General features: G+C 38.1%; 2 protein-coding genes across 10 annotated transcripts in view; one reads left to right on the top strand and one right to left on the bottom strand.

The window, feature by feature from the left end:
• Window positions 1-2,055: 2,055 nt before the first annotated feature.
• LOC134818450 (inositol-tetrakisphosphate 1-kinase-like) lies at window positions 2,056-9,680 on the bottom strand. Of its 2 annotated transcripts, none has more exons than XM_063828016.1 (8): window positions 9,615-9,680; window positions 4,731-4,838; window positions 4,404-4,534; window positions 4,205-4,325; window positions 3,791-4,012; window positions 3,472-3,632; window positions 3,185-3,283; window positions 2,056-3,026 (listed from the first exon to the last, which is right to left on the bottom strand). In XM_063828016.1, exons 2-8 carry the CDS (start codon window positions 4,828-4,830, stop codon window positions 2,877-2,879), a joined length of 984 nt encoding a protein of 327 aa, XP_063684086.1. In that variant the 5' UTR covers window positions 4,831-4,838; window positions 9,615-9,680; the 3' UTR covers window positions 2,056-2,876. The 2 variants fall into 2 exon arrangements, with proteins under 2 accessions (XP_063684086.1, XP_063684087.1); XM_063828017.1 differs by having other exon boundaries at window positions 2,057-3,026; window positions 3,185-3,274; window positions 9,615-9,676.
• The window catches only part of LOC134818437 (bromodomain testis-specific protein-like), an 80,996-nt gene continuing 66,756 nt past the window's right edge, over window positions 4,016-18,255 (top strand). For all 8 annotated transcript variants that reach the window (XM_063827991.1, XM_063827990.1, XM_063827987.1 and 5 more), the window contains exon 1: window positions 4,016-4,027. The gene's annotated coding sequence lies outside the window, so the exon portion shown is untranslated. The remainder of the gene's footprint in view (window positions 4,028-18,255) is intronic.

Here is an 18,255-nt window from a genome sequence, read left to right as displayed (position 1 = left end):
AGGAAATTTCTGAAATTCGGTAAAATCATGTTCAAACTTAGTCTGTATTAAGACTGTAAGACTTTCATGTTAGCACATACATGTATTTTAATGCAAATTTAAACTGTATTGCTTGACATTCAATTGGTGATAATTTGTCCCAAGATGCCAGAATTTATTTATTTTACTCGATATTACTTTTTAGAAACAAAATAAAGCAGTGAAGGCAGAGTCATTGAAATAAGCTAAAAGATAATGCGACGGATTCTATTACGACGACCGAAATTTTGGCGGTCCAAAAATATGGCGAAATTTTCGGAAAACCGCCACATTTCGTACGTTATAATAATATAAATATGTCTTGTAAGGTAGTTAAAACAAACCAGTCATAATCTGATTGAGTCGTGTATTATTATATATTATTGGGTTTCATGATTTAATGTTTCTTCCATTCGAATTTATGATTGTTTCGATTCTGATACAAGGATACAAGGATGCAAGGATAAAATGATACAAAAGTGATAATTACTTTATTAATAATTGAGTACACAATATAAATAGTTGTAATTCTGAAATAATTTTAGTTAAACAATTTCAATTATTCAAAGATATGTTAAAATAATTTACTTGATTATGCTTTTTGAAAAATAAATTGAATTTGTAGAGTTCAATTTTATTTTGCATTTTGAGGTCCTATAGTATTATGGCTTATGTACTAAGGCCAGTAATATCTGAGTGGAAATATGGGCTCTTTATAAATTAGGCTGTCAGTTTAAACATAATTTTTTGTATGTTGTAGTGCGATGCAATATATTGTATATTGTACATTGTATATACTGTGCCGCGCCGCGCATTAGATAATGTTTCTCGCAACCAAAATCTTAACGGTTTATGATCGGCAAGCTGCACTATTGGGCCACGCCGAGCTACGAAGAATTGACACCGTGAATCAATTATCATCCGTGATATATATAATAATGATATTAACATTTAACGGGTGATAGTGATACCCGTAAAATATTTAGTCCAAACTAGGCTCCAAATTAAGCAAATATTACCTGGGGACGCCCGACGCCAGCCTGTAATGTTCATAGAATAGAGATTCGGCGGAATGAAAAGCTGAGCGCCGCCCGCGCCAAGCAGTCTGCAGCAAATCCAAATATTGACCATCAACGAGTTAAGTCTAGAGTCCAACTCAGCGCGCGTTCGTGTTTGTTTAGGTTATTATTATATTAATCTACAATTGTGATACAGCTAAAATTAGGGGTCGTTTATACTTGTATCACGTTGCGACCCCCACGGTCCCTTTATCGTCCTGACGATACAGGGGGAGCCGCGCACTTCGTGCGCGGCGGGTCATACAACGTATGACAAGTTTATACATATTACGTAATCAACGTAGGGGGGTTCCCAAATTGCAAATTATTTATACGCTTATAGATTTGACCATTGTTAATGATCTGGCCCGGCGCGCGCTACTTCGTAGCACTTGCCGTCGGGCCAACATTTCGAGAAGAAAGCGGCGCGCGTTACTAGTAGAATAAATTTAGACGAGTAACATCCGTACGTCAAGCTTATAGTGCAATTTGGACACAATATAGCTATATTATTATTGTTGTCATACGTTGTAGACCCGCCGCGCACGATTGCGCGCGGCTGTATATAATGTATCGTCGTCACGATACAGGTTAAACGACAATGGGGGTCACGACGTGATACAAGCTATACTGTATGTGTAAAACTGATTTCGATTACGGAGGGTGGGTTATACCTTGTACGTACCTTGTATCTTATCTGGGGACCTCAGGCTATTATGTTCAATATTAACATATAGAGGTTCGGCGGAATGACAGGCTGAGCGCGGCTCAGTAACTTGTATCACGTCGTGACCCTTATTGTTGTATCTGCATGTCACGCGTGCGCGGCAGGTCTACAACGTATGACAACTTGTACCTGGGGACCCCAGGCTATTATGTTACGTGACAGTCGAGTGTAGCCAGAGTGATTAATCATCATCCCTTAATTAAATGCTAGATCACGTCAATGTCGCGCAAAATGCAGAAGATTAATAAGTTTTCCGTAAAACACGTGTATTACTATTAAATTAAGCCATCTACAAAGTCATTTAATGATAATATATCAGTATTTAACCGAAAGAAAAATGATTCAATATCATTTTCATTCAATAACATTATCACACTGAACTTGAAATGTATTTAGAACGTTAATGGTTAAAGCTGCAAAGTTCAAAGTTTGCATAACTAATAACTTGAAACAAACATTACGTAAACCACTAATACCACAACTAAACTTTCAAAACACATTAAATTTAAATTCTGAGGCCTAAATTTTTAAAAGCGAAAATTCACTGCAACTGAGCATCGGAAAAGTTGATTTATATTTAGCAGACTTAACGTTAAGTTTTACCCAGTGTACGTAAAACTCTTTATCCGACACAGGAATTCATGATACTGTTAAAACAATATATTAGGTCTGTCAAGATTTTGGCTTTGCAAACAACCTCTTAAAACTGTATTTTTTAACAATTAACGGTACCCGCAATTAAAATCAACCTCATTTTTACAATTCACATTTCACAATACAAATCATCGCCATTCAAAAGCTTAACGTAAAGGTAAAAAAGTTATGCAGCGATTTGCTCTTTTACTGATTAACACAACTCATATCAAATGAAATCAACTGATTCAAAAATTTATCTGCAACTTTTGAAAAATAATCAACCCAAAATTGTTATACATAATTTATCTTTAAAATCATTATTAGACCCAGTACCAAAAATGGTGTAAAAAAGCTCCGACATTTAAATATAATTCAAACAATTCTATTATATTTATATAGATATCATATTGATAGTTTCTGCTGTTTTAGTTGATACACTAAGATATTGCTGCTTGATAAAGCATGTCTGATAAGATCTCGTGAAAGTTTTCGAAGCCATCATATCCAGGGAAGTAATTAATGTCGATGATTACAGGTTTTTTTGAGGCACTTTCCAGTATTACGTCAAATCCAAATAATGATAGATTCTGAAAATAAGGTTTATGTCAAACTCAAATGTCATGCTTGACATACCAAATGCAGAGAAAAGCTATTGGATTGGGCATAACATACGAATAAATAAACAGTAGCAAATAAACTCGAATAACGTGAAAGTTTTGACAATTTTAATTTTAATCAAACTTACAAGAACAGATCGCATTATTTTCACCCACTCGGGTATCAACGCCATGTGTTTCTCGCTCAGCGGTGACAAATCGTATGTTTTACATAAATCCTGTGAGTACTGTGAATAAGTTATAAAGTTAATTTATTTATTCTATGTAGCGAAGGACGCCCACTTTAAACGACAAATGGGATTTATCCAGTTACAGTTACAGCACAGCGATTTAAAAAATTACAAAAGCTACTAAATAAATTTCAATGATTGAATAAATTAAGTCAAAGGATAAAATTTGACCATCATCAACGAACCTCTTGAACCCGAGATGAGTCAGAAGTAACCTTAGAAACGTTATCACTGTGGAAATTGTAAACGTTTATCTGGGAGTTGTTGCTGAGTAGCTTGTTAAGAGTGATGGAGGGTCTCGTCACCACGTGGAACTTGTCTCCGCACACAAAAACTTTGTATAAAACTGAAAGATGACGTGTTTTGGCACTTCAGATAATCTGCAATTTGACATTCTGAATCACCCTTAACAGATCAAAGAGACAGTCCCGTGCACTACATAATATCATATGTAGCACAAAAGCGAACAAATAATTGCATTGAGGCAAAATTATGTGAACTTACCCGCATCATGGTCAATAAAAGGGACTATAACGTTGCTCGGTTTCACTTGTTTTAGCCCTCCTTCACTAAAAATAATACTCATATCATGCCCTAGAGCTCCTTGAGCTATCCTGGACTTGCAAATGACGGGAAACTGAAAGTTCTTCGCTACCAGAGCTTTATTAATACTGATAGGATCTTCTGATTCTACAAGGTGATATCCACAACTATAGAACTTTGTATCTGAAATAATTTGAAGTTTGTTACATTAAATACAGCAAAAAGCTTAAATTAACTTGGACTTACATAGTAAGGTTCAGAAGTTTCAGAAATATAAGAGCACAACTGAATTCAAATAATTTTAGATCGTGTCGAAACCAACTACAAAATAAATCAATAAACTTGTGATGGATCACGTGATCAAGTTCCACCCACCTATTGGACAAGTGTTGCTGCACTTCTGAACTGCCTCCATCATCAGCACTCTGTCTAGCAAGGTTTCTATGTTCGGGAGCGGGTCAAAAACTGGTAGTCCTTCGTGAGCTTTGAAATATTTCTGGGAAAACGGTTATAGTCAAAATTAGGTTTTGTAGTCTTGACCCCGTAGCACAAACAATTCGGCTCGACTGCTTACCATGAACTTCTCGAGCTGGTCGATTGCCGCCCTCTTCCCTTGCCTAGCGTCAAATATCAGGTCGCTCATTTTGTGAAACATGGCGTCAACTCGGGGCAGGTTGTCCTGCTCGCCGTCCATTGGAACCAAATCTGTGGGGTAGGGAGGGTTACTGGTGGGAAGAGTGTGAAGATGGAGTGGGGGCTAATATGAGAGGTTCTGGGTGTATGTGATTCTGGGGTGATGATACATATTACATAGCTGTTTAAAGTCGGCAGATTAGAGAGTATTGTGTGAGATAGGATGGCTTGACTAATGGTATCAAATGAAATGCAACAAAAGTCTTACCGCAATCATATTTCCGAGCTAGGATTTCTTCTATTTTGGAGATTTCTATTCGTTTAGCTTTTCCCTCCTTTAACCAGTACCCTATTTTCTTCTTTCCCATCCCACAACCTAAAGATTGAATCATGCTAACCATTTTGAAAAATACGTCGATTGAATAACTTCGCTGATCATAAAATACGGCAATAAAACACACAGCTACAGAGTACAACAACATATTCCTTATTTAACAAGATCCAGATGCAAGACTCAATTTTACTGTACAAGAACACCCTTTATTAGTAGCTATAGTATGCACAAAGCATGGATTCGTAATCTAATAAGATATCAGACGAAAACCACAGCCAAAAATAAGTCTGTTGTCCGTACAAACAACGTACATTATAAAGGAGCCAACTTTAAGAACGCCCTCCACGGCCTCCAGGTTCAAGCAGACAACTTGTATAATGTATAATGTATACCCATTCTAGACGACTAGACTGGCAATAGTACGGGTTATTACCAGGGTGGTAATCGGATGCTCCGTTTATTTCTAAACTGATAGTACAAGGGTATTACAATGAGTATCCACCTCATAATACCACGGTAAGGAGCTAGTACCTCTCTCTTTCTAGACTAGTTATATGTTACCAGCCTGCTGCTAGTACCTCTCTCTTTCTAGACTAGTTATATGTTACCAGCCTGCTGTTAGTACCTCTCTCTTTCTAGACTAGTTATATGTTACCAGCCTGCTGTTAGTACCTCTCTCTTTCTAGACTAGTTATATGTTACCAGCCTGCTGCTAGTACCTCTCTCTCTTTCTAGACTAGTTATATGTTACCAGCCTGCTGCTAGTACCTCTCTCTTTCTAGACTAGTTATATGTTACCAGCCTGCTGCTAGTACCTCTCTCTCTCTTTCTAGACTAGTTATATGTTACCAGCCTGCTGCTAGTACCTCTCTCTTTCTAGACTAGTTATATGTTACCAGCCTGCTGCTAGTACCTCTCTCTTTCTAGACTAGTTATATGTTACCAGCCTGCTGCTAGTACCTCTCTCTTTCTAGACTAGTTATATGTTACCAGCCTGCTGCTAGTACCTCTCTCTTTCTAGACTAGTTATATGTTACCAGCCTGCTGCTGCCTGCTAGTACCTCTCTCTTTCTAGACTAGTTATATGTTACCAGCCTGCTGTTAGTACCTCTCTCTTTCTAGACTAGTTATATGTTACCAGCCTGCTGCTAGTACCTCTCTCTTTCTAGACTAGTTATATGTTACCAGCCTGCTGCTAGTACCTCTCTCTTTCTAGACTAGTTATATGTTACCAGCCTGCTGCTAGTACCTCTCTCTTTCTAGACTAGTTATATGTTACCAGCCTGCTGCTAGTACCTCTCTCTTTCTAGACTAGTTATATGTTACCAGCCTGCTGCTAGTACCTCTCTCTTTCTAGACTAGTTATATGTTACCAGCCTGCTGCTAGTACCTCTCTCTTTCTAGACTAGTTATATGTTACCAGCCTGCTGCTAGTACCTCTCTCTTTCTAGACTAGTTATATGTTACCAGCCTGCTGCTAGTACCTCTCTCTTGCTAGACTAGTTATATGTTACCAGCCTGCTGCTAGTACCTCTCTCTTTCTAGACTAGTTATATGTTACCAGCCTGCTGCTAGTACCTCTCTCTTTCTAGACTAGTTATATGTTACCAGCCTGCTGCTAGTACCTCTCTCTTTCTAGACTAGTTATATGTTACCAGCCTGCTGCTAGTACCTCTCTCTTTCTAGACTAGTTATATGTTACCAGCCTGCTGCTAGTACCTCTCTCTTGCTAGACTAGTTATATGTTACCAGCCTGCTGCTAGTACCTCTCTCTTTCTAGACTAGTTATATGTTACCAGCCTGCTGCTAGTACCTCTCTCGGGGGGGGGGGGGGGGGGGGGGTCCAATGGCATAAAATGGCATAAAATGGAGACTTTTTCTATGGAGAAAATGGAAAAACCCATGAGTAATTCTCCATTTTCTCCATTTTATGCCATGAATTTTGTCTTCGAAATTTCATCTTTAACACCATTTAACACCTAAATTGGACATCCTAACATGTTTATTTACGCTTACTAGGGGCGTAACAAGCTTATGAAAGCTCATAGTAGGCTACTAGATGTTTATACTAGGTTAGTAGAGGCACACTTCAGGCAAACTCATAATTACTCAAGCCTAGTGTAAAGTTATTTCTACAGGCTACAGCAGGAGTGAGTAATAGGGGAGTAATAGGCACTGAGAAGTGAGACCTACATCCTCGAAAGTCGAAACAAGCTCGCACTGAGGGGAAGGCCTGCCTTCCGAGATCGCATTACCAGGGGGAAGCCTCGAGTCCAAATTTGTGTATCGAGGGGTAGGTGTAGACTTCGATAAACCGAAAAACCAAAAAATATTTTCGGCTAATAATGAAGAGGGTAGCATGAAACGTGGAGAAAAGTGGTTTTTAGAAAAAACTTTGAAAAATTTTGACTTAGAAAATTTTTGGCCCGAGTCATTCTCGATACGTACCTCTCGTATCGAGAGCTCCCGATTCCGAGCTCGTGTTGCAAAGGGGAGGCCTGCCTTCCGAGATCGCATTACCAGGGGGGAGCCTCGAGTCCAAAATTGTGTACCCGAGGGGTAATTTTCTAAGTCAAAATTTTTAAAAGTTTTTCTGAAAAACACTTTTCTCCACGTTTCATGCTACCTTGTTCATTATAAGCCGAAATTTTTCAAATTTCTGAAAATTTTTCAAATTTCTGAAAACCGCTTTTCTCCACGTTTCATGCTACCCTGTTCATTATTTGCCGAAAATATTTTTTCGGTTTTTCGAAGTCCACACCTTCCCCTCGATACACAATTTTGGACTCGAGGTAATGCGATCTCGGAAGGCAGGCCTCCCCTTTGCAACACGAGCTCGGAATCGGGAGCTCTCGATACGGGAGGTACGTATCGAAAATGACTCGGACCGAACATTTTCTAAGTCAACATTTTTCAAAATTTTTCAAAGTTTTTCTAAAAACCACTTTTCTCCATGTTTCATGTTACCCTGTTCATTATTGGCCGAAAATATCTTTTTTTGAAATAATTTTCCTCGAAATTCTAAATTTTTCAGGTTTTCAATGGCATAAAATGGCATAAAATGGCATAAAATGGCATAAAATGGAGACTATTTCTATGGAGAAAATGGAAAAACCTATGAGTAATTCTCCATTTTCTCCATTTATGCCATTGGCCCCCCCCCCCCCCTCTCTCTTTCTAGACTAGTTATATGTTACCAGCCTGCTGCTAGTACCTCTCTCTTTCTAGACTAGTTATATGTTACCAGCCTGCTGCTAGTACCTCTCTCTTTCTAGACTAGTTATATGTTACCAGCCTGCTGCTAGTACCTCTCTCTTTCTAGACTAGTTATATGTTACCAGCCTACCACCCCACGTGATAACCGCGTGCAAGAAACTAAGGGTGTAACAATCACTTTCAACGTATCACTCTGCATGCTCTAATTTGAATGCACAAAGAGGCAGGGTATTACCATGGTAAGCGTGTTTGTTCTAGACTATATAATTATATAGTAATACCCTGGTATTACCAAGGTGGTTATACCCAGGTAGGCCGATGTTGCCTTTCTAGACTAGTAATACTAGGTGCTACCACCCTGGCTATTACTAGTCTGGCTATAAATTACAGTCTACATGCAGTATACTTATGGTAGCCTAGTGGTGGATATTTTTAGTGCCAGAACAAAAGACCTATCCAAATAATTGTTACAGACAACTTGCATGAGACCAGCTGTTGTTGTACACATTTACAAGTCAACCAACAATGAAGTTATTACTAAAATAGCTCGCCTCTTGCTGCTAGATTAACTCTAACTGGCACAGTGTTGTTATGGCAACGTTAAATGAGGGGGAGCTCAAAATGTTGTGATAGAAATATACGGTATGTGTGAAGAGTTGATTTTGACGCAGCAATAACGAGTGTTATACAATAAATCATACTTTCGCTGAAAAATTACAAAATAAGGTTAAACAACAGATACTAAAATACAAGTGCAGAAATGGGGAACTACACACACGCACATATCCAGTACACGTACACACTATACAGATTTCATGATCTTTCTGTACTTTCCGACCCTAATCAATATGGCTTCCTAGAAAAATTTAACACCAAAAGCATGGACGAATATGATCGGAAATTGAACGGGAAGTTTTACTTTTAGGCGAATTCGTCAGACTAAGTGACAACGGAACCCACTGTGTGATATACTTTACAAATACAGAAAAGAGGACGCATAAAATCACAAAATCAAAAATCTTAAGTAATAATTATAATCCTATAATCTAATAACAATGATGAATAAGAATTGTTCATCAGATTATGGATTATGAATATACAAAGCTGGAATGTTATTCATGCTTTTCCTTATTAATTTGATTTATCTATCTGCCACAATGGTATGTAGGTTGTATGGAGGCACACAACTTCGGTGCAGTGACGTTACAAAGGGCCTGCAGGGGGAGATCAAAGGGGGGGGGGGGGGGGGCTTCCCCCCTCCCGAATTTTAGGACTTTTTTACGAAAGGTCTCACCTTTTCTTATTTTTTATTTTAGGACATACAAAATATTTGTAGGTGCGCCAGAACATTTCGACGAGGGACGCCAAGTGCCAAATGTAACGTTACGCCACTGCTTCGATGATAAAGAAGTAAATAAACAATCTTCATTTCAATACTGGAGAAAAATCTGATAAAAAACTAACTAAACACAGATGATAAAAGTAGAGGTCTGACGTTGAGGTCACAGTTAGCTCTCTCAATTTGATATTTTGGAAGTCACGTGATCAAATTCCTCAATACTTGTATACTTATTGGCTGATGAAAACTCCCTCTAAATCTACCTCGATATGAGGACCGTCACGTAAACGAGCAGCCACCTAATCAGAAAAGCTTTGGAGATTCCGTAGAACCAATTAGGACGCAGGAACTCTCCGAACAACAGCCCATGACCTCATTCCATTGCTATTAATAAACTTACTTAATTTGATTCCCCGTCTGAATAATATCTCGAAATATCTCGTATTTTAAGTAAGAAAAATCGGAATTGTTAAAATGGACAATGTTAGAGTACTTGAACAGTAATCAGTATTAATGGCTTTGCCCAATAGCTCCGAAATCTACTGTACACAAATCTACTATACATAAATCTACTATACACAAATCTACTATACACAAATCTACTATACACTTGCACACCAATTGTGAACCAAAGCCTACTTTAATCTGACTTCCATCTTCCAACAAATTTAGATTTACTTTTAGGCGCTTCAAAGTGAAACTTGGTATGTTCATTTTACTCAAATTGGCATTTCTCTCCATTTTCTTTTATTGTCTATGGACAAACACATGATCTAGAACTATTGCAATAAACACAGTTTATGTCAATCATCTGTTGAACTGGCGGACTATAGTTCACCAGGTCAACCAAAACAGATTACAGAAGATATTACAAAGTTATCCCAGTTATCACACATGGTCAACCAAAACAGATTACAGAAGATATTACAAAGTTATCCCAGGCTAAACACATGTTATTAGTACTGTCTCATGATGTTATTCATGATGGAAACATTCAAACGTTTTTACACTAACAGCCCTCAATTGAGCACGACTACAACAGGCACAGAAACTGAGTCATAGCTTATACTTAGCAACTTATAGCTGACAAAAGTGAAAAGTAAACAATCGGTAGGGCCGCCATATTGTCACATGTTGCTGCTTGTCGACTGTGTAGTACGTGTAAGTTGGACAAGCTCCGACCCACCTCATATTTATTGATTTGCATGTATACGCGTGTGTACAGTGTACACTGCATGTACATGTTGATCATGTATAGATCCCCCCGCAGCTGCTGCATGGTCAAATTAGACTCCAGATTTCACGACTATTACAAGGATTCGCCAGCCAGCGGACGAAATGAACTCGTAAAACAAAATCGAATTCGCTATAAATGTAAATTCTTTAACTACAAAATAGTAAAAGAGCCTTCAATTTGAAGACAAGAGACGTAAACAAACATCATAGCAAAATATCAGATTACATTTTAAGAACATGATAGCTGCTAATGAAGATTATAGGACAATGCCGAGAGATGATCCACGAGGAGGATAAGGGTGTACAATTTGGCAGCCAGCTAATACTAGGATTACTTTATAACCAAGACTTTGAGATGCATGACAATAATCTCAGTATGCTTTATAATAACATACATTTATTGATCGCTGTGCAGTTTAACGCCGAATAGATGGACTAGAGAACTATAAATTTAAAAATTGTGCATTATTCAATGACGGAGAGGGGGCACCCTTCAATATTGTCGACAGCTTTGATTATGCAACAAATAATTTTGTTAAATTATTAAAGCAGCGGTGAGCGGCGTAACGTAACCATTTGATCAATTGTGCAATTCAGCTGGGCTTATTTAGAATGAAATACATTTCTCACGCTCCCGTTCAGCTCAATTGTGTCCCTTCAACAAGTGGAACTTGGGAGACAAAGGACTTGAAACAAGCTCATCATGATAATTGGGACAATGTGATTCAAATGAATGAAACAAATTAAAGCAAGCATAATATCAAAATACCGTACAGTTGGAAGACCGGCCATTTGTGTTCTCAATATAATAAAACTTATCTAAATAATCGTCAAGAAGACGTCAGCTGGAAGAAGTTTCTGTACTTAGTCTTGACTTAAAGTTGTAGAGCGCTATGAAATAGTGCAAAAGTTGCACAAAGCACAAGAAATAGTAGGGCTACTGAAATTAAAATCAGCCATTTAAAAAAATCATTTGTCGAGACCCACCTCGCGTCATAGTACCACACCTAACTATTCAAATTATATTTTATAGTCACGACTGCGATGCGCTTCAAAAACGCAGAAAGATTAACTCAATATTAATTGGTTTCATGAAATCACTTAACCACCAACGAAGCTGAACTAACTAATTCAGCGCAAATTGGCCAAGTCAAAGATGATAATGAACATGATAATGAACAATGAACATGATAATCAACATGATAATGGACTATCAGTCACCACTAATGCTAGAAAAGCAGGAAACTCATCTCAGTAAACTAGGCTCAAATAGACTGGCAGGAAAAGATTGTCATTATCCTAATCTCTCTCTCTCTCTCTCTCTCTCTCTCTCTCTCTCTCTCTCTCTCTCTCTCTCTCTCTCTCTCTCTCTCTCTCTCTCTCTCTCTCTCTCTCTCTCTCTCTCTCTCTCTCTCTCTCTCTCTCTCTCTCTCTCTCTCTCTCTCTCTCTCTCTCTCTCACTCTCTCTCTCTCTCTCTCTCTCTCTCTCTCTCTCTCTCTCTCTCTCTCTCTCTCTCTCTCTCTCTCTCTCTCTCTCTCTCTCTCTCTCTCACTCTCTCTCCAAACTGGAGACAACTCGGCACAGAGTTGCAGAGTCGCGACTATGCTGGTTACCGCAATAACCGGTTACAAATTGCAGGTAGCTCATCTAAACGATATCACTATCAGTATAAATATAATAAGTAGTGAGTTAATTCCGTGTAGCTTTATAAGGAGGACCACCTGTCCGGCTGTGACTGGAGGATCTTTACCTACCCAGTAAGCTGATGTGAGATTTTGATTTGTCCGGTAAGTAGCAACCCATCAGTGATCACTCCGAGGTCAGATCAAAGGCAAGCGAATCGTGTCCGATTGTCAGGACTGACGGGACTATTAAAAACTCCTGCCTAGATGCCGTTTATAGCTGTAGCTGTCTAGGTCTATAAGTATGTAACTGGCACATCAGACTTATTTCCGTGTTGCTATGGTAGCAGTTCATTGTGGATAGTGAACTCGGTAGATAATAGATATCTATATCGTATAGAATTATATATACCTCGAAGAACAGCTAAACACGTGGTATTCTAGACGAAAGTACTTAATTAAAGCCAGGTCAGCCTAATTCCGGCTTCTGTCCATTGTAATTGCTTACTATATCGGACCATTCTCTTCTCAAGAATTTCGATTTCTTGGGATCAAACTAGAGATAGACGTTAAATGGCAGCATTTCGACTAAGTGAGAAAATGTATCGCGTCCGCAAAAGCAAAGATAATGCCACATTTGAACAAAAGATGAATAAAGTTAAAAGTTAAAAACAAAACTGAACCTTTAAACTTCTGTTTTTTAACGTGCAATTGTAATGAGCAAGACAATACAGAGTTTTTTAATGACATCATATTCTGCGAAAGATTTTTACAATTTTGGAAAGAAAATAAGTCTACAAACAATTGGTAATATTGCGAAATATCTACTTGAGTAAGCGGTTTTCTTATCTTCTATTGTCTCATGATGAACGACAAATTTAAAACCTTTTCTCCGTTGCATAAAAATTTAACAACATTCAGTGGGGATAACATGAATATTAACAACATGAAAAACATACGCTCAATTTGCCCCAATAAAGTGCAATTTTCGCCCACTTTATGCTTCTTATGCGTCCCACGTGCACTACCACGTGCACTACCACGTGCACTACCACGCTCAATAAAACCATGATAAAATATGAGCACCTGATCTGCATTCAAATTGCACTCATTTCGCTCGCATTAAACCGATAATACACTTATTTTGTGAAGTGGGTAAAAGATGACAGGATCGAGTACAATCAAGTCGACATTAACAATGATAAGCATTACCAGAACTCGGTGGAACTAATTTGATCCATGATATAACGACAGGCCCTACATTAAAATCAACAGATCAATTTCGTGCGCACAACCACACTCAGTAACAATATATGAAGCGCAGATTGAGATTATATTAGCGAAGTTGATAATTGAATAAAAGTTAACAACAAATACACGAAATGTACAATGTATAAAGCAAAACATGAACATACAACTGCAATACAATAAGTAAAATCCCCTGAACTGTGCCATGTTTAAAATGTATATTGTATATACATTATACATGGCACATAGAGACTAGAGAGTTATATGGTAGACGAACGTGAAAGTTCATTTGAATTATACGTCAAATACCTAGGTGCTTTGTATCTACATCACGCAGTGCACACTAAATGGTAACTTTAGAGTGTACATTGTTTACTGTATGTGACGGCAATATATAGTAATTTACAGTTTTATAGCGTGTATACACGGTGTAAACTATAAACTTGAGAAATAGGGACAACACGAAGAAATGTTTTACACGATAATACACATTAAATCAATCTTTAACGCATCAAAATTTAACGCTTGACAAACATAAAACCTTGGCTAAACACGAGAGAATAAAGAATTGTGAGAAAATGAAGGTATAAAACCTTGGCTAAACACGAGAGAATAAAGAATTGTGAGAAAAGTATGCGACGATCATGTGACAATTACACGGTATGATCTGGGAACTGTGACGAGTGTGACGTCATCACACTATCCTGTGTGATAAGCAGAGGGATTACACAGTTACAGGCGTGATTAACTGACTATTTCCCGGGAAATTTAAACATGTAATAAAATGATGAACTCAACTATTTAGTGTAGAGAGAATTGTCACATTACAGAAAAATGTTACACGATGTGACCTATCACCTAACAATAATATACACCAATAAAAGACAGTACCTCAAACTACTCGTTTATTACGCTAATAAAGCAATAACGAACACAAACAAGTTATAAGATAAAGCAACAATAATACTCGCCAGTACGGTAAGAGACATGAGATACACAACATATGCTAATATATAACAACTTAACGTCCAGTTAGTGTTACTCAATCCAGAGCTGCTTCCTGGAGTACAGAATAACAGGAGCAGTCCCCGTTACGATGAGACGAGAATGGGAGTGTATAATGTATAATGTACATTATGCAGAGTGTACATTATATTGGTGTGTACGTGGTGAACGCTGGTTAGAGGTACGGGGGTATCCGGTATACGGTATGTGTAAGGGTGTACCCTATACAAGTTGGGGTATCTGTATAGTACGGTACTGTATAGTACGGTACTGTATAGTACGGTTATATGCAATCTACATAGCGTGCGTGCGAAGACTTGTGAAAATACAAGGAATGAGCTAGGAGTAGGATAGGTACCATATAGGTACTCTATTGGTACCATGTAGGTACCCTGGCACGCCGCCGTCAATAAATATTTAACAATGATGATATGCCTGTTTTAACTTTCAGTGAACTCCAAAACGGACGATCCTACAGATATAGTAAATCAGGGTAAAACTTAATAAGCTTGTAATGACAAGAGTTGTACAGGTACTTGTATTATAATGTATAGAATTTGTACACAAGGACGGTAGGTAACAACTGATAAAGTTATAAGCGGAGCCGGCTCGTAATCAGGCAGTAAACTTTATAATTATGATGCACTCGTGGATCATGAACACAGCAATACTGAGGTGTTGTTAGGTAATCCCTATAGGTAAAATAAAACAATGTAATTCAACACTTTTTGCTAAAGTTGGCTGTTTTGCGAACTGAATCTGTACTAATAGTATCTGTGCTCCAGCACTAGTATAAATACTCGTGCTGACTGCTGGCCGCTGGGGCACAGATACTTAGATCATTAGCACACGTTGGAAGAGAGAGCGAACTGAGGAGTACTTCTAACAACTAAACAACAGCTGGAACGAATACCTCAAGAATACAATCTCTGTACAATCATCTGGCTGAGTGCCATCTAATCGTTCAGCAACTCAGTAGTGTCAAGAGGAGGAGCGAGATACAATTACCACACAATATGGGACCACCAGACTACTGAAACCTTACAATACCATTATCATCGTGCAGTGATTTAATGTTTTCACTGTTATTTTACCGGTGATCTAGCACCCAGGTGTTAGTATCAGAGCACATCTCATATCAAGTTCATGTAACAAGTTAAAAGCAGCTGCACTTGTCTACACTAGGTAAAGGTTACAGAGAAATAGATCACTGGAGTAATAGTTTATTAGGGAGGGGGGGGGGGGCCGGGAGGGGGGGGGCTGACCATATTAAAAGTATATTAAAATGTAGGGTTTTCTCCGATTTAGGGCTGGGGATATACTTTAATATATGTACTTTAATAAGGTCCCCCCCCCCCACTTTATTTTACTAAAACCCCGATTTACTATTTTCGGTTCCCTGAATTCAGATCTTGCGATTGCGCAGAAAATTGTGAAGTTCACAATGTGAACTATATTCTGAAACGTCGCGATCTGGTTTGAAATGGAAGATAAGTTGAGAAAGAAGACTTTGGGGTTGGGCTGATTTTTGGAGGCTTGCAGGAAAGCGCACCCAACAATCAAAATTGCGAACCAAAGTTACGTTTGAACATGACCATAGCACGAATTTGACATTTTGAGTGCCCTACAATTTGAGACAGAACACGTGGTCGACGTACACAGAACACGTGCTAATATATGATTTGATTCCAATCAAATAGTTGATTATTAGACTGTCAAGCACCATGCAATCTCAAGATAGGTTACAGTGTATGAGGGCTTCATACGTAAGCGACCTGAGCAGGACGTTGACTTAGAGTAGAAAGTCACTTGACGTCAACAATTCAACATTTTGATCTTGATAGTCTTGATTTTAATAAAGAAATAGATCTTAGACTCTCGAGATAACATATAGTCAGATAATGGACATAATAGTATTTTATTTGAATGAAGAAAATAAAAATGCTGACAGAAAATTAAGATATTTCTGTCAGCATTTTTTTATGAGATTGAAAGATGTTGTGACTGAGAAGACATAGAGAGCACTAGAGATATCTAGTAACCGCAAGTTAAATACAGGTTCCGACTATGCAGGTTGCAGGTTCCGACTATAGTCGGCAGTAAAATGAACCTGCATAGTCGGAAGTACTCGGAACCTGCAACCTGCATAGTCGACTATGCAGGTTGCAGGTTCCGACTATGCACCTGTTCATTTTACTGCCTGTGCCACCAATATCTGACCTTTGCAAGTAATTTATTCCCTTTATTCCTATTAGAGGAACCAAAAGAGTGAAGACAAGGTTTGAATTTGTCTCTAACTATAGTATGTATTATTTAGAAATATCATGTAATGTACATTGTACAATGTGCATGAAGAAAGAGAAACGTTAATCTGAGCTCCAAAGATACGACTCTTTCACTAGTTACTGGCAACATCAGTAAATTTCAAATATTAGCCAAAGAATAAATATGACCAATGACAATTAATATCAAGTCTAAGACACCGCTGAGCTGGTACAGCGTGTCAGTGTCTCGGGAAACAAAGAGATCACAATTCACAAAGTTCACCAACAAACACAACGAAATACAAAGAATATCTCCTCTCTCTCTTTATGAACGTGTAAGAAGAGAAGTAAAGAGCTAATCACTGTCTGTAACTGTTTTTTGTTATGACCAAGCACAGCATCTAACACTAACTGCAGACACACAGTACACACTAATTGGTAATTGGACCTGAATGTCATTATGACCTTATACAAAAACGTGTCATACGTGACCACATACATCTACATCTCAGGTCACACGCGTTACAAGGACAACTTGTTAATGAGATATGTGGATCAACTACACCTTAATCCTTATGAGCAGATAATGTAAGGGTACTGAGTGCTAAAGTGCTCGGAGGGATAACTGTAGCCAGATGGGAAGAGTGCCAACGCAAGAACATTCCTCGCACAAACTGAGAACAGGTAAAGTAACGGGTAAACTGTAAGGTCACCTGATAATTAACAAGATATAGCGCGGGTATCTATACTAATAATATTAGGTCAGTTCTTCATATTAGGGACTTGTTACCGGAGTTATGGATAGGATATGTTTTCAGTAGTGTATCAGTAAAGCACAGTCTGCAACTGAAATACAAAGAAAATTGGGACACAAATGGGCTGTCGTTACAGCGAAAGCTAATAAAAGAGAAAACCAATTTGCAGAGAATAAGGTGTTGAAAGTGTATTATACGTTGAACCGGTTACATGAGCAGGATAAAAAGTAAATATATCAATAATAAAACTCAGCAGTGCTAATGACGTCACAAATCAGAGAGAAATCTGACGTTAATGACGTCACAAATCAGAGAGAAATCTGACGTTAATGACGTCACAAATCAGAGAGAAATCTGACTGGAGCAGATCTCAAGCTAGTTAATTTCATGACGTAATATCCAGTTCGTTACAGAACAGGCTGAATCTTTTAATGTTGATTAAATAAGAATCCTTTGTATAATCTCTGAAATTTCCTGATTTGAATCGGTTGAGTGGTCCGTCTCGGCATTTAGCAATTGAAACGTTTCTCGTCCTATTAATTAATGTTCCAGGATCAGGTATGGAGAATCTAGAGTTCTTGGAAACATGTTTGTCGACATCATCGTCATTAAGCAAATCTTTACTGGAAAGCTTTGGTAATTTAAATCTCGTTTTTCCGGGTGAGATGTTAAAAACAAAATCATTGGGAACACTCATCCTTGCATAAGTTTTCCGAATTCCTTCTTTTATTTTTGTAATAGAAAACCGGGTGAGGCCCCATCCTTTGCTGAAT

Source organism: Bolinopsis microptera, chromosome 7, assembly GCF_026151205.1.
Source record: "Bolinopsis microptera isolate Bmic1 chromosome 7, MBARI_Bmic_1.0, whole genome shotgun sequence".
Classification (NCBI taxonomy): domain Eukaryota; kingdom Metazoa; phylum Ctenophora; class Tentaculata; order Lobata; family Bolinopsidae; genus Bolinopsis; species Bolinopsis microptera.
This window is presented reverse-complemented; position numbering and strand designations above follow the sequence as displayed.

What these genes read in the sequence shown, in the direction of transcription:
- LOC134818450 (XM_063828016.1), bottom strand. Translation starts at nt 4,830, where the DNA reads ATGGGAAAGAAGAAAATAGGGTACTGGTTAAAGGAGGGAAAAGCTAAA. An exon ending in TTTTATTGACCATGATGCGG is followed by an intron (nt 3,633 to 3,790) that starts GTAAGTTCACAT and finishes GTCATCTTTCAG; the next exon opens with TTTTATACAAAGTTTTTGTG. An exon ending in ACTCATCTCGGGTTCAAGAG is followed by an intron (nt 3,284 to 3,471) that starts GTTCGTTGATGA and finishes ACTTATTCACAG; the next exon opens with TACTCACAGGATTTATGTAA.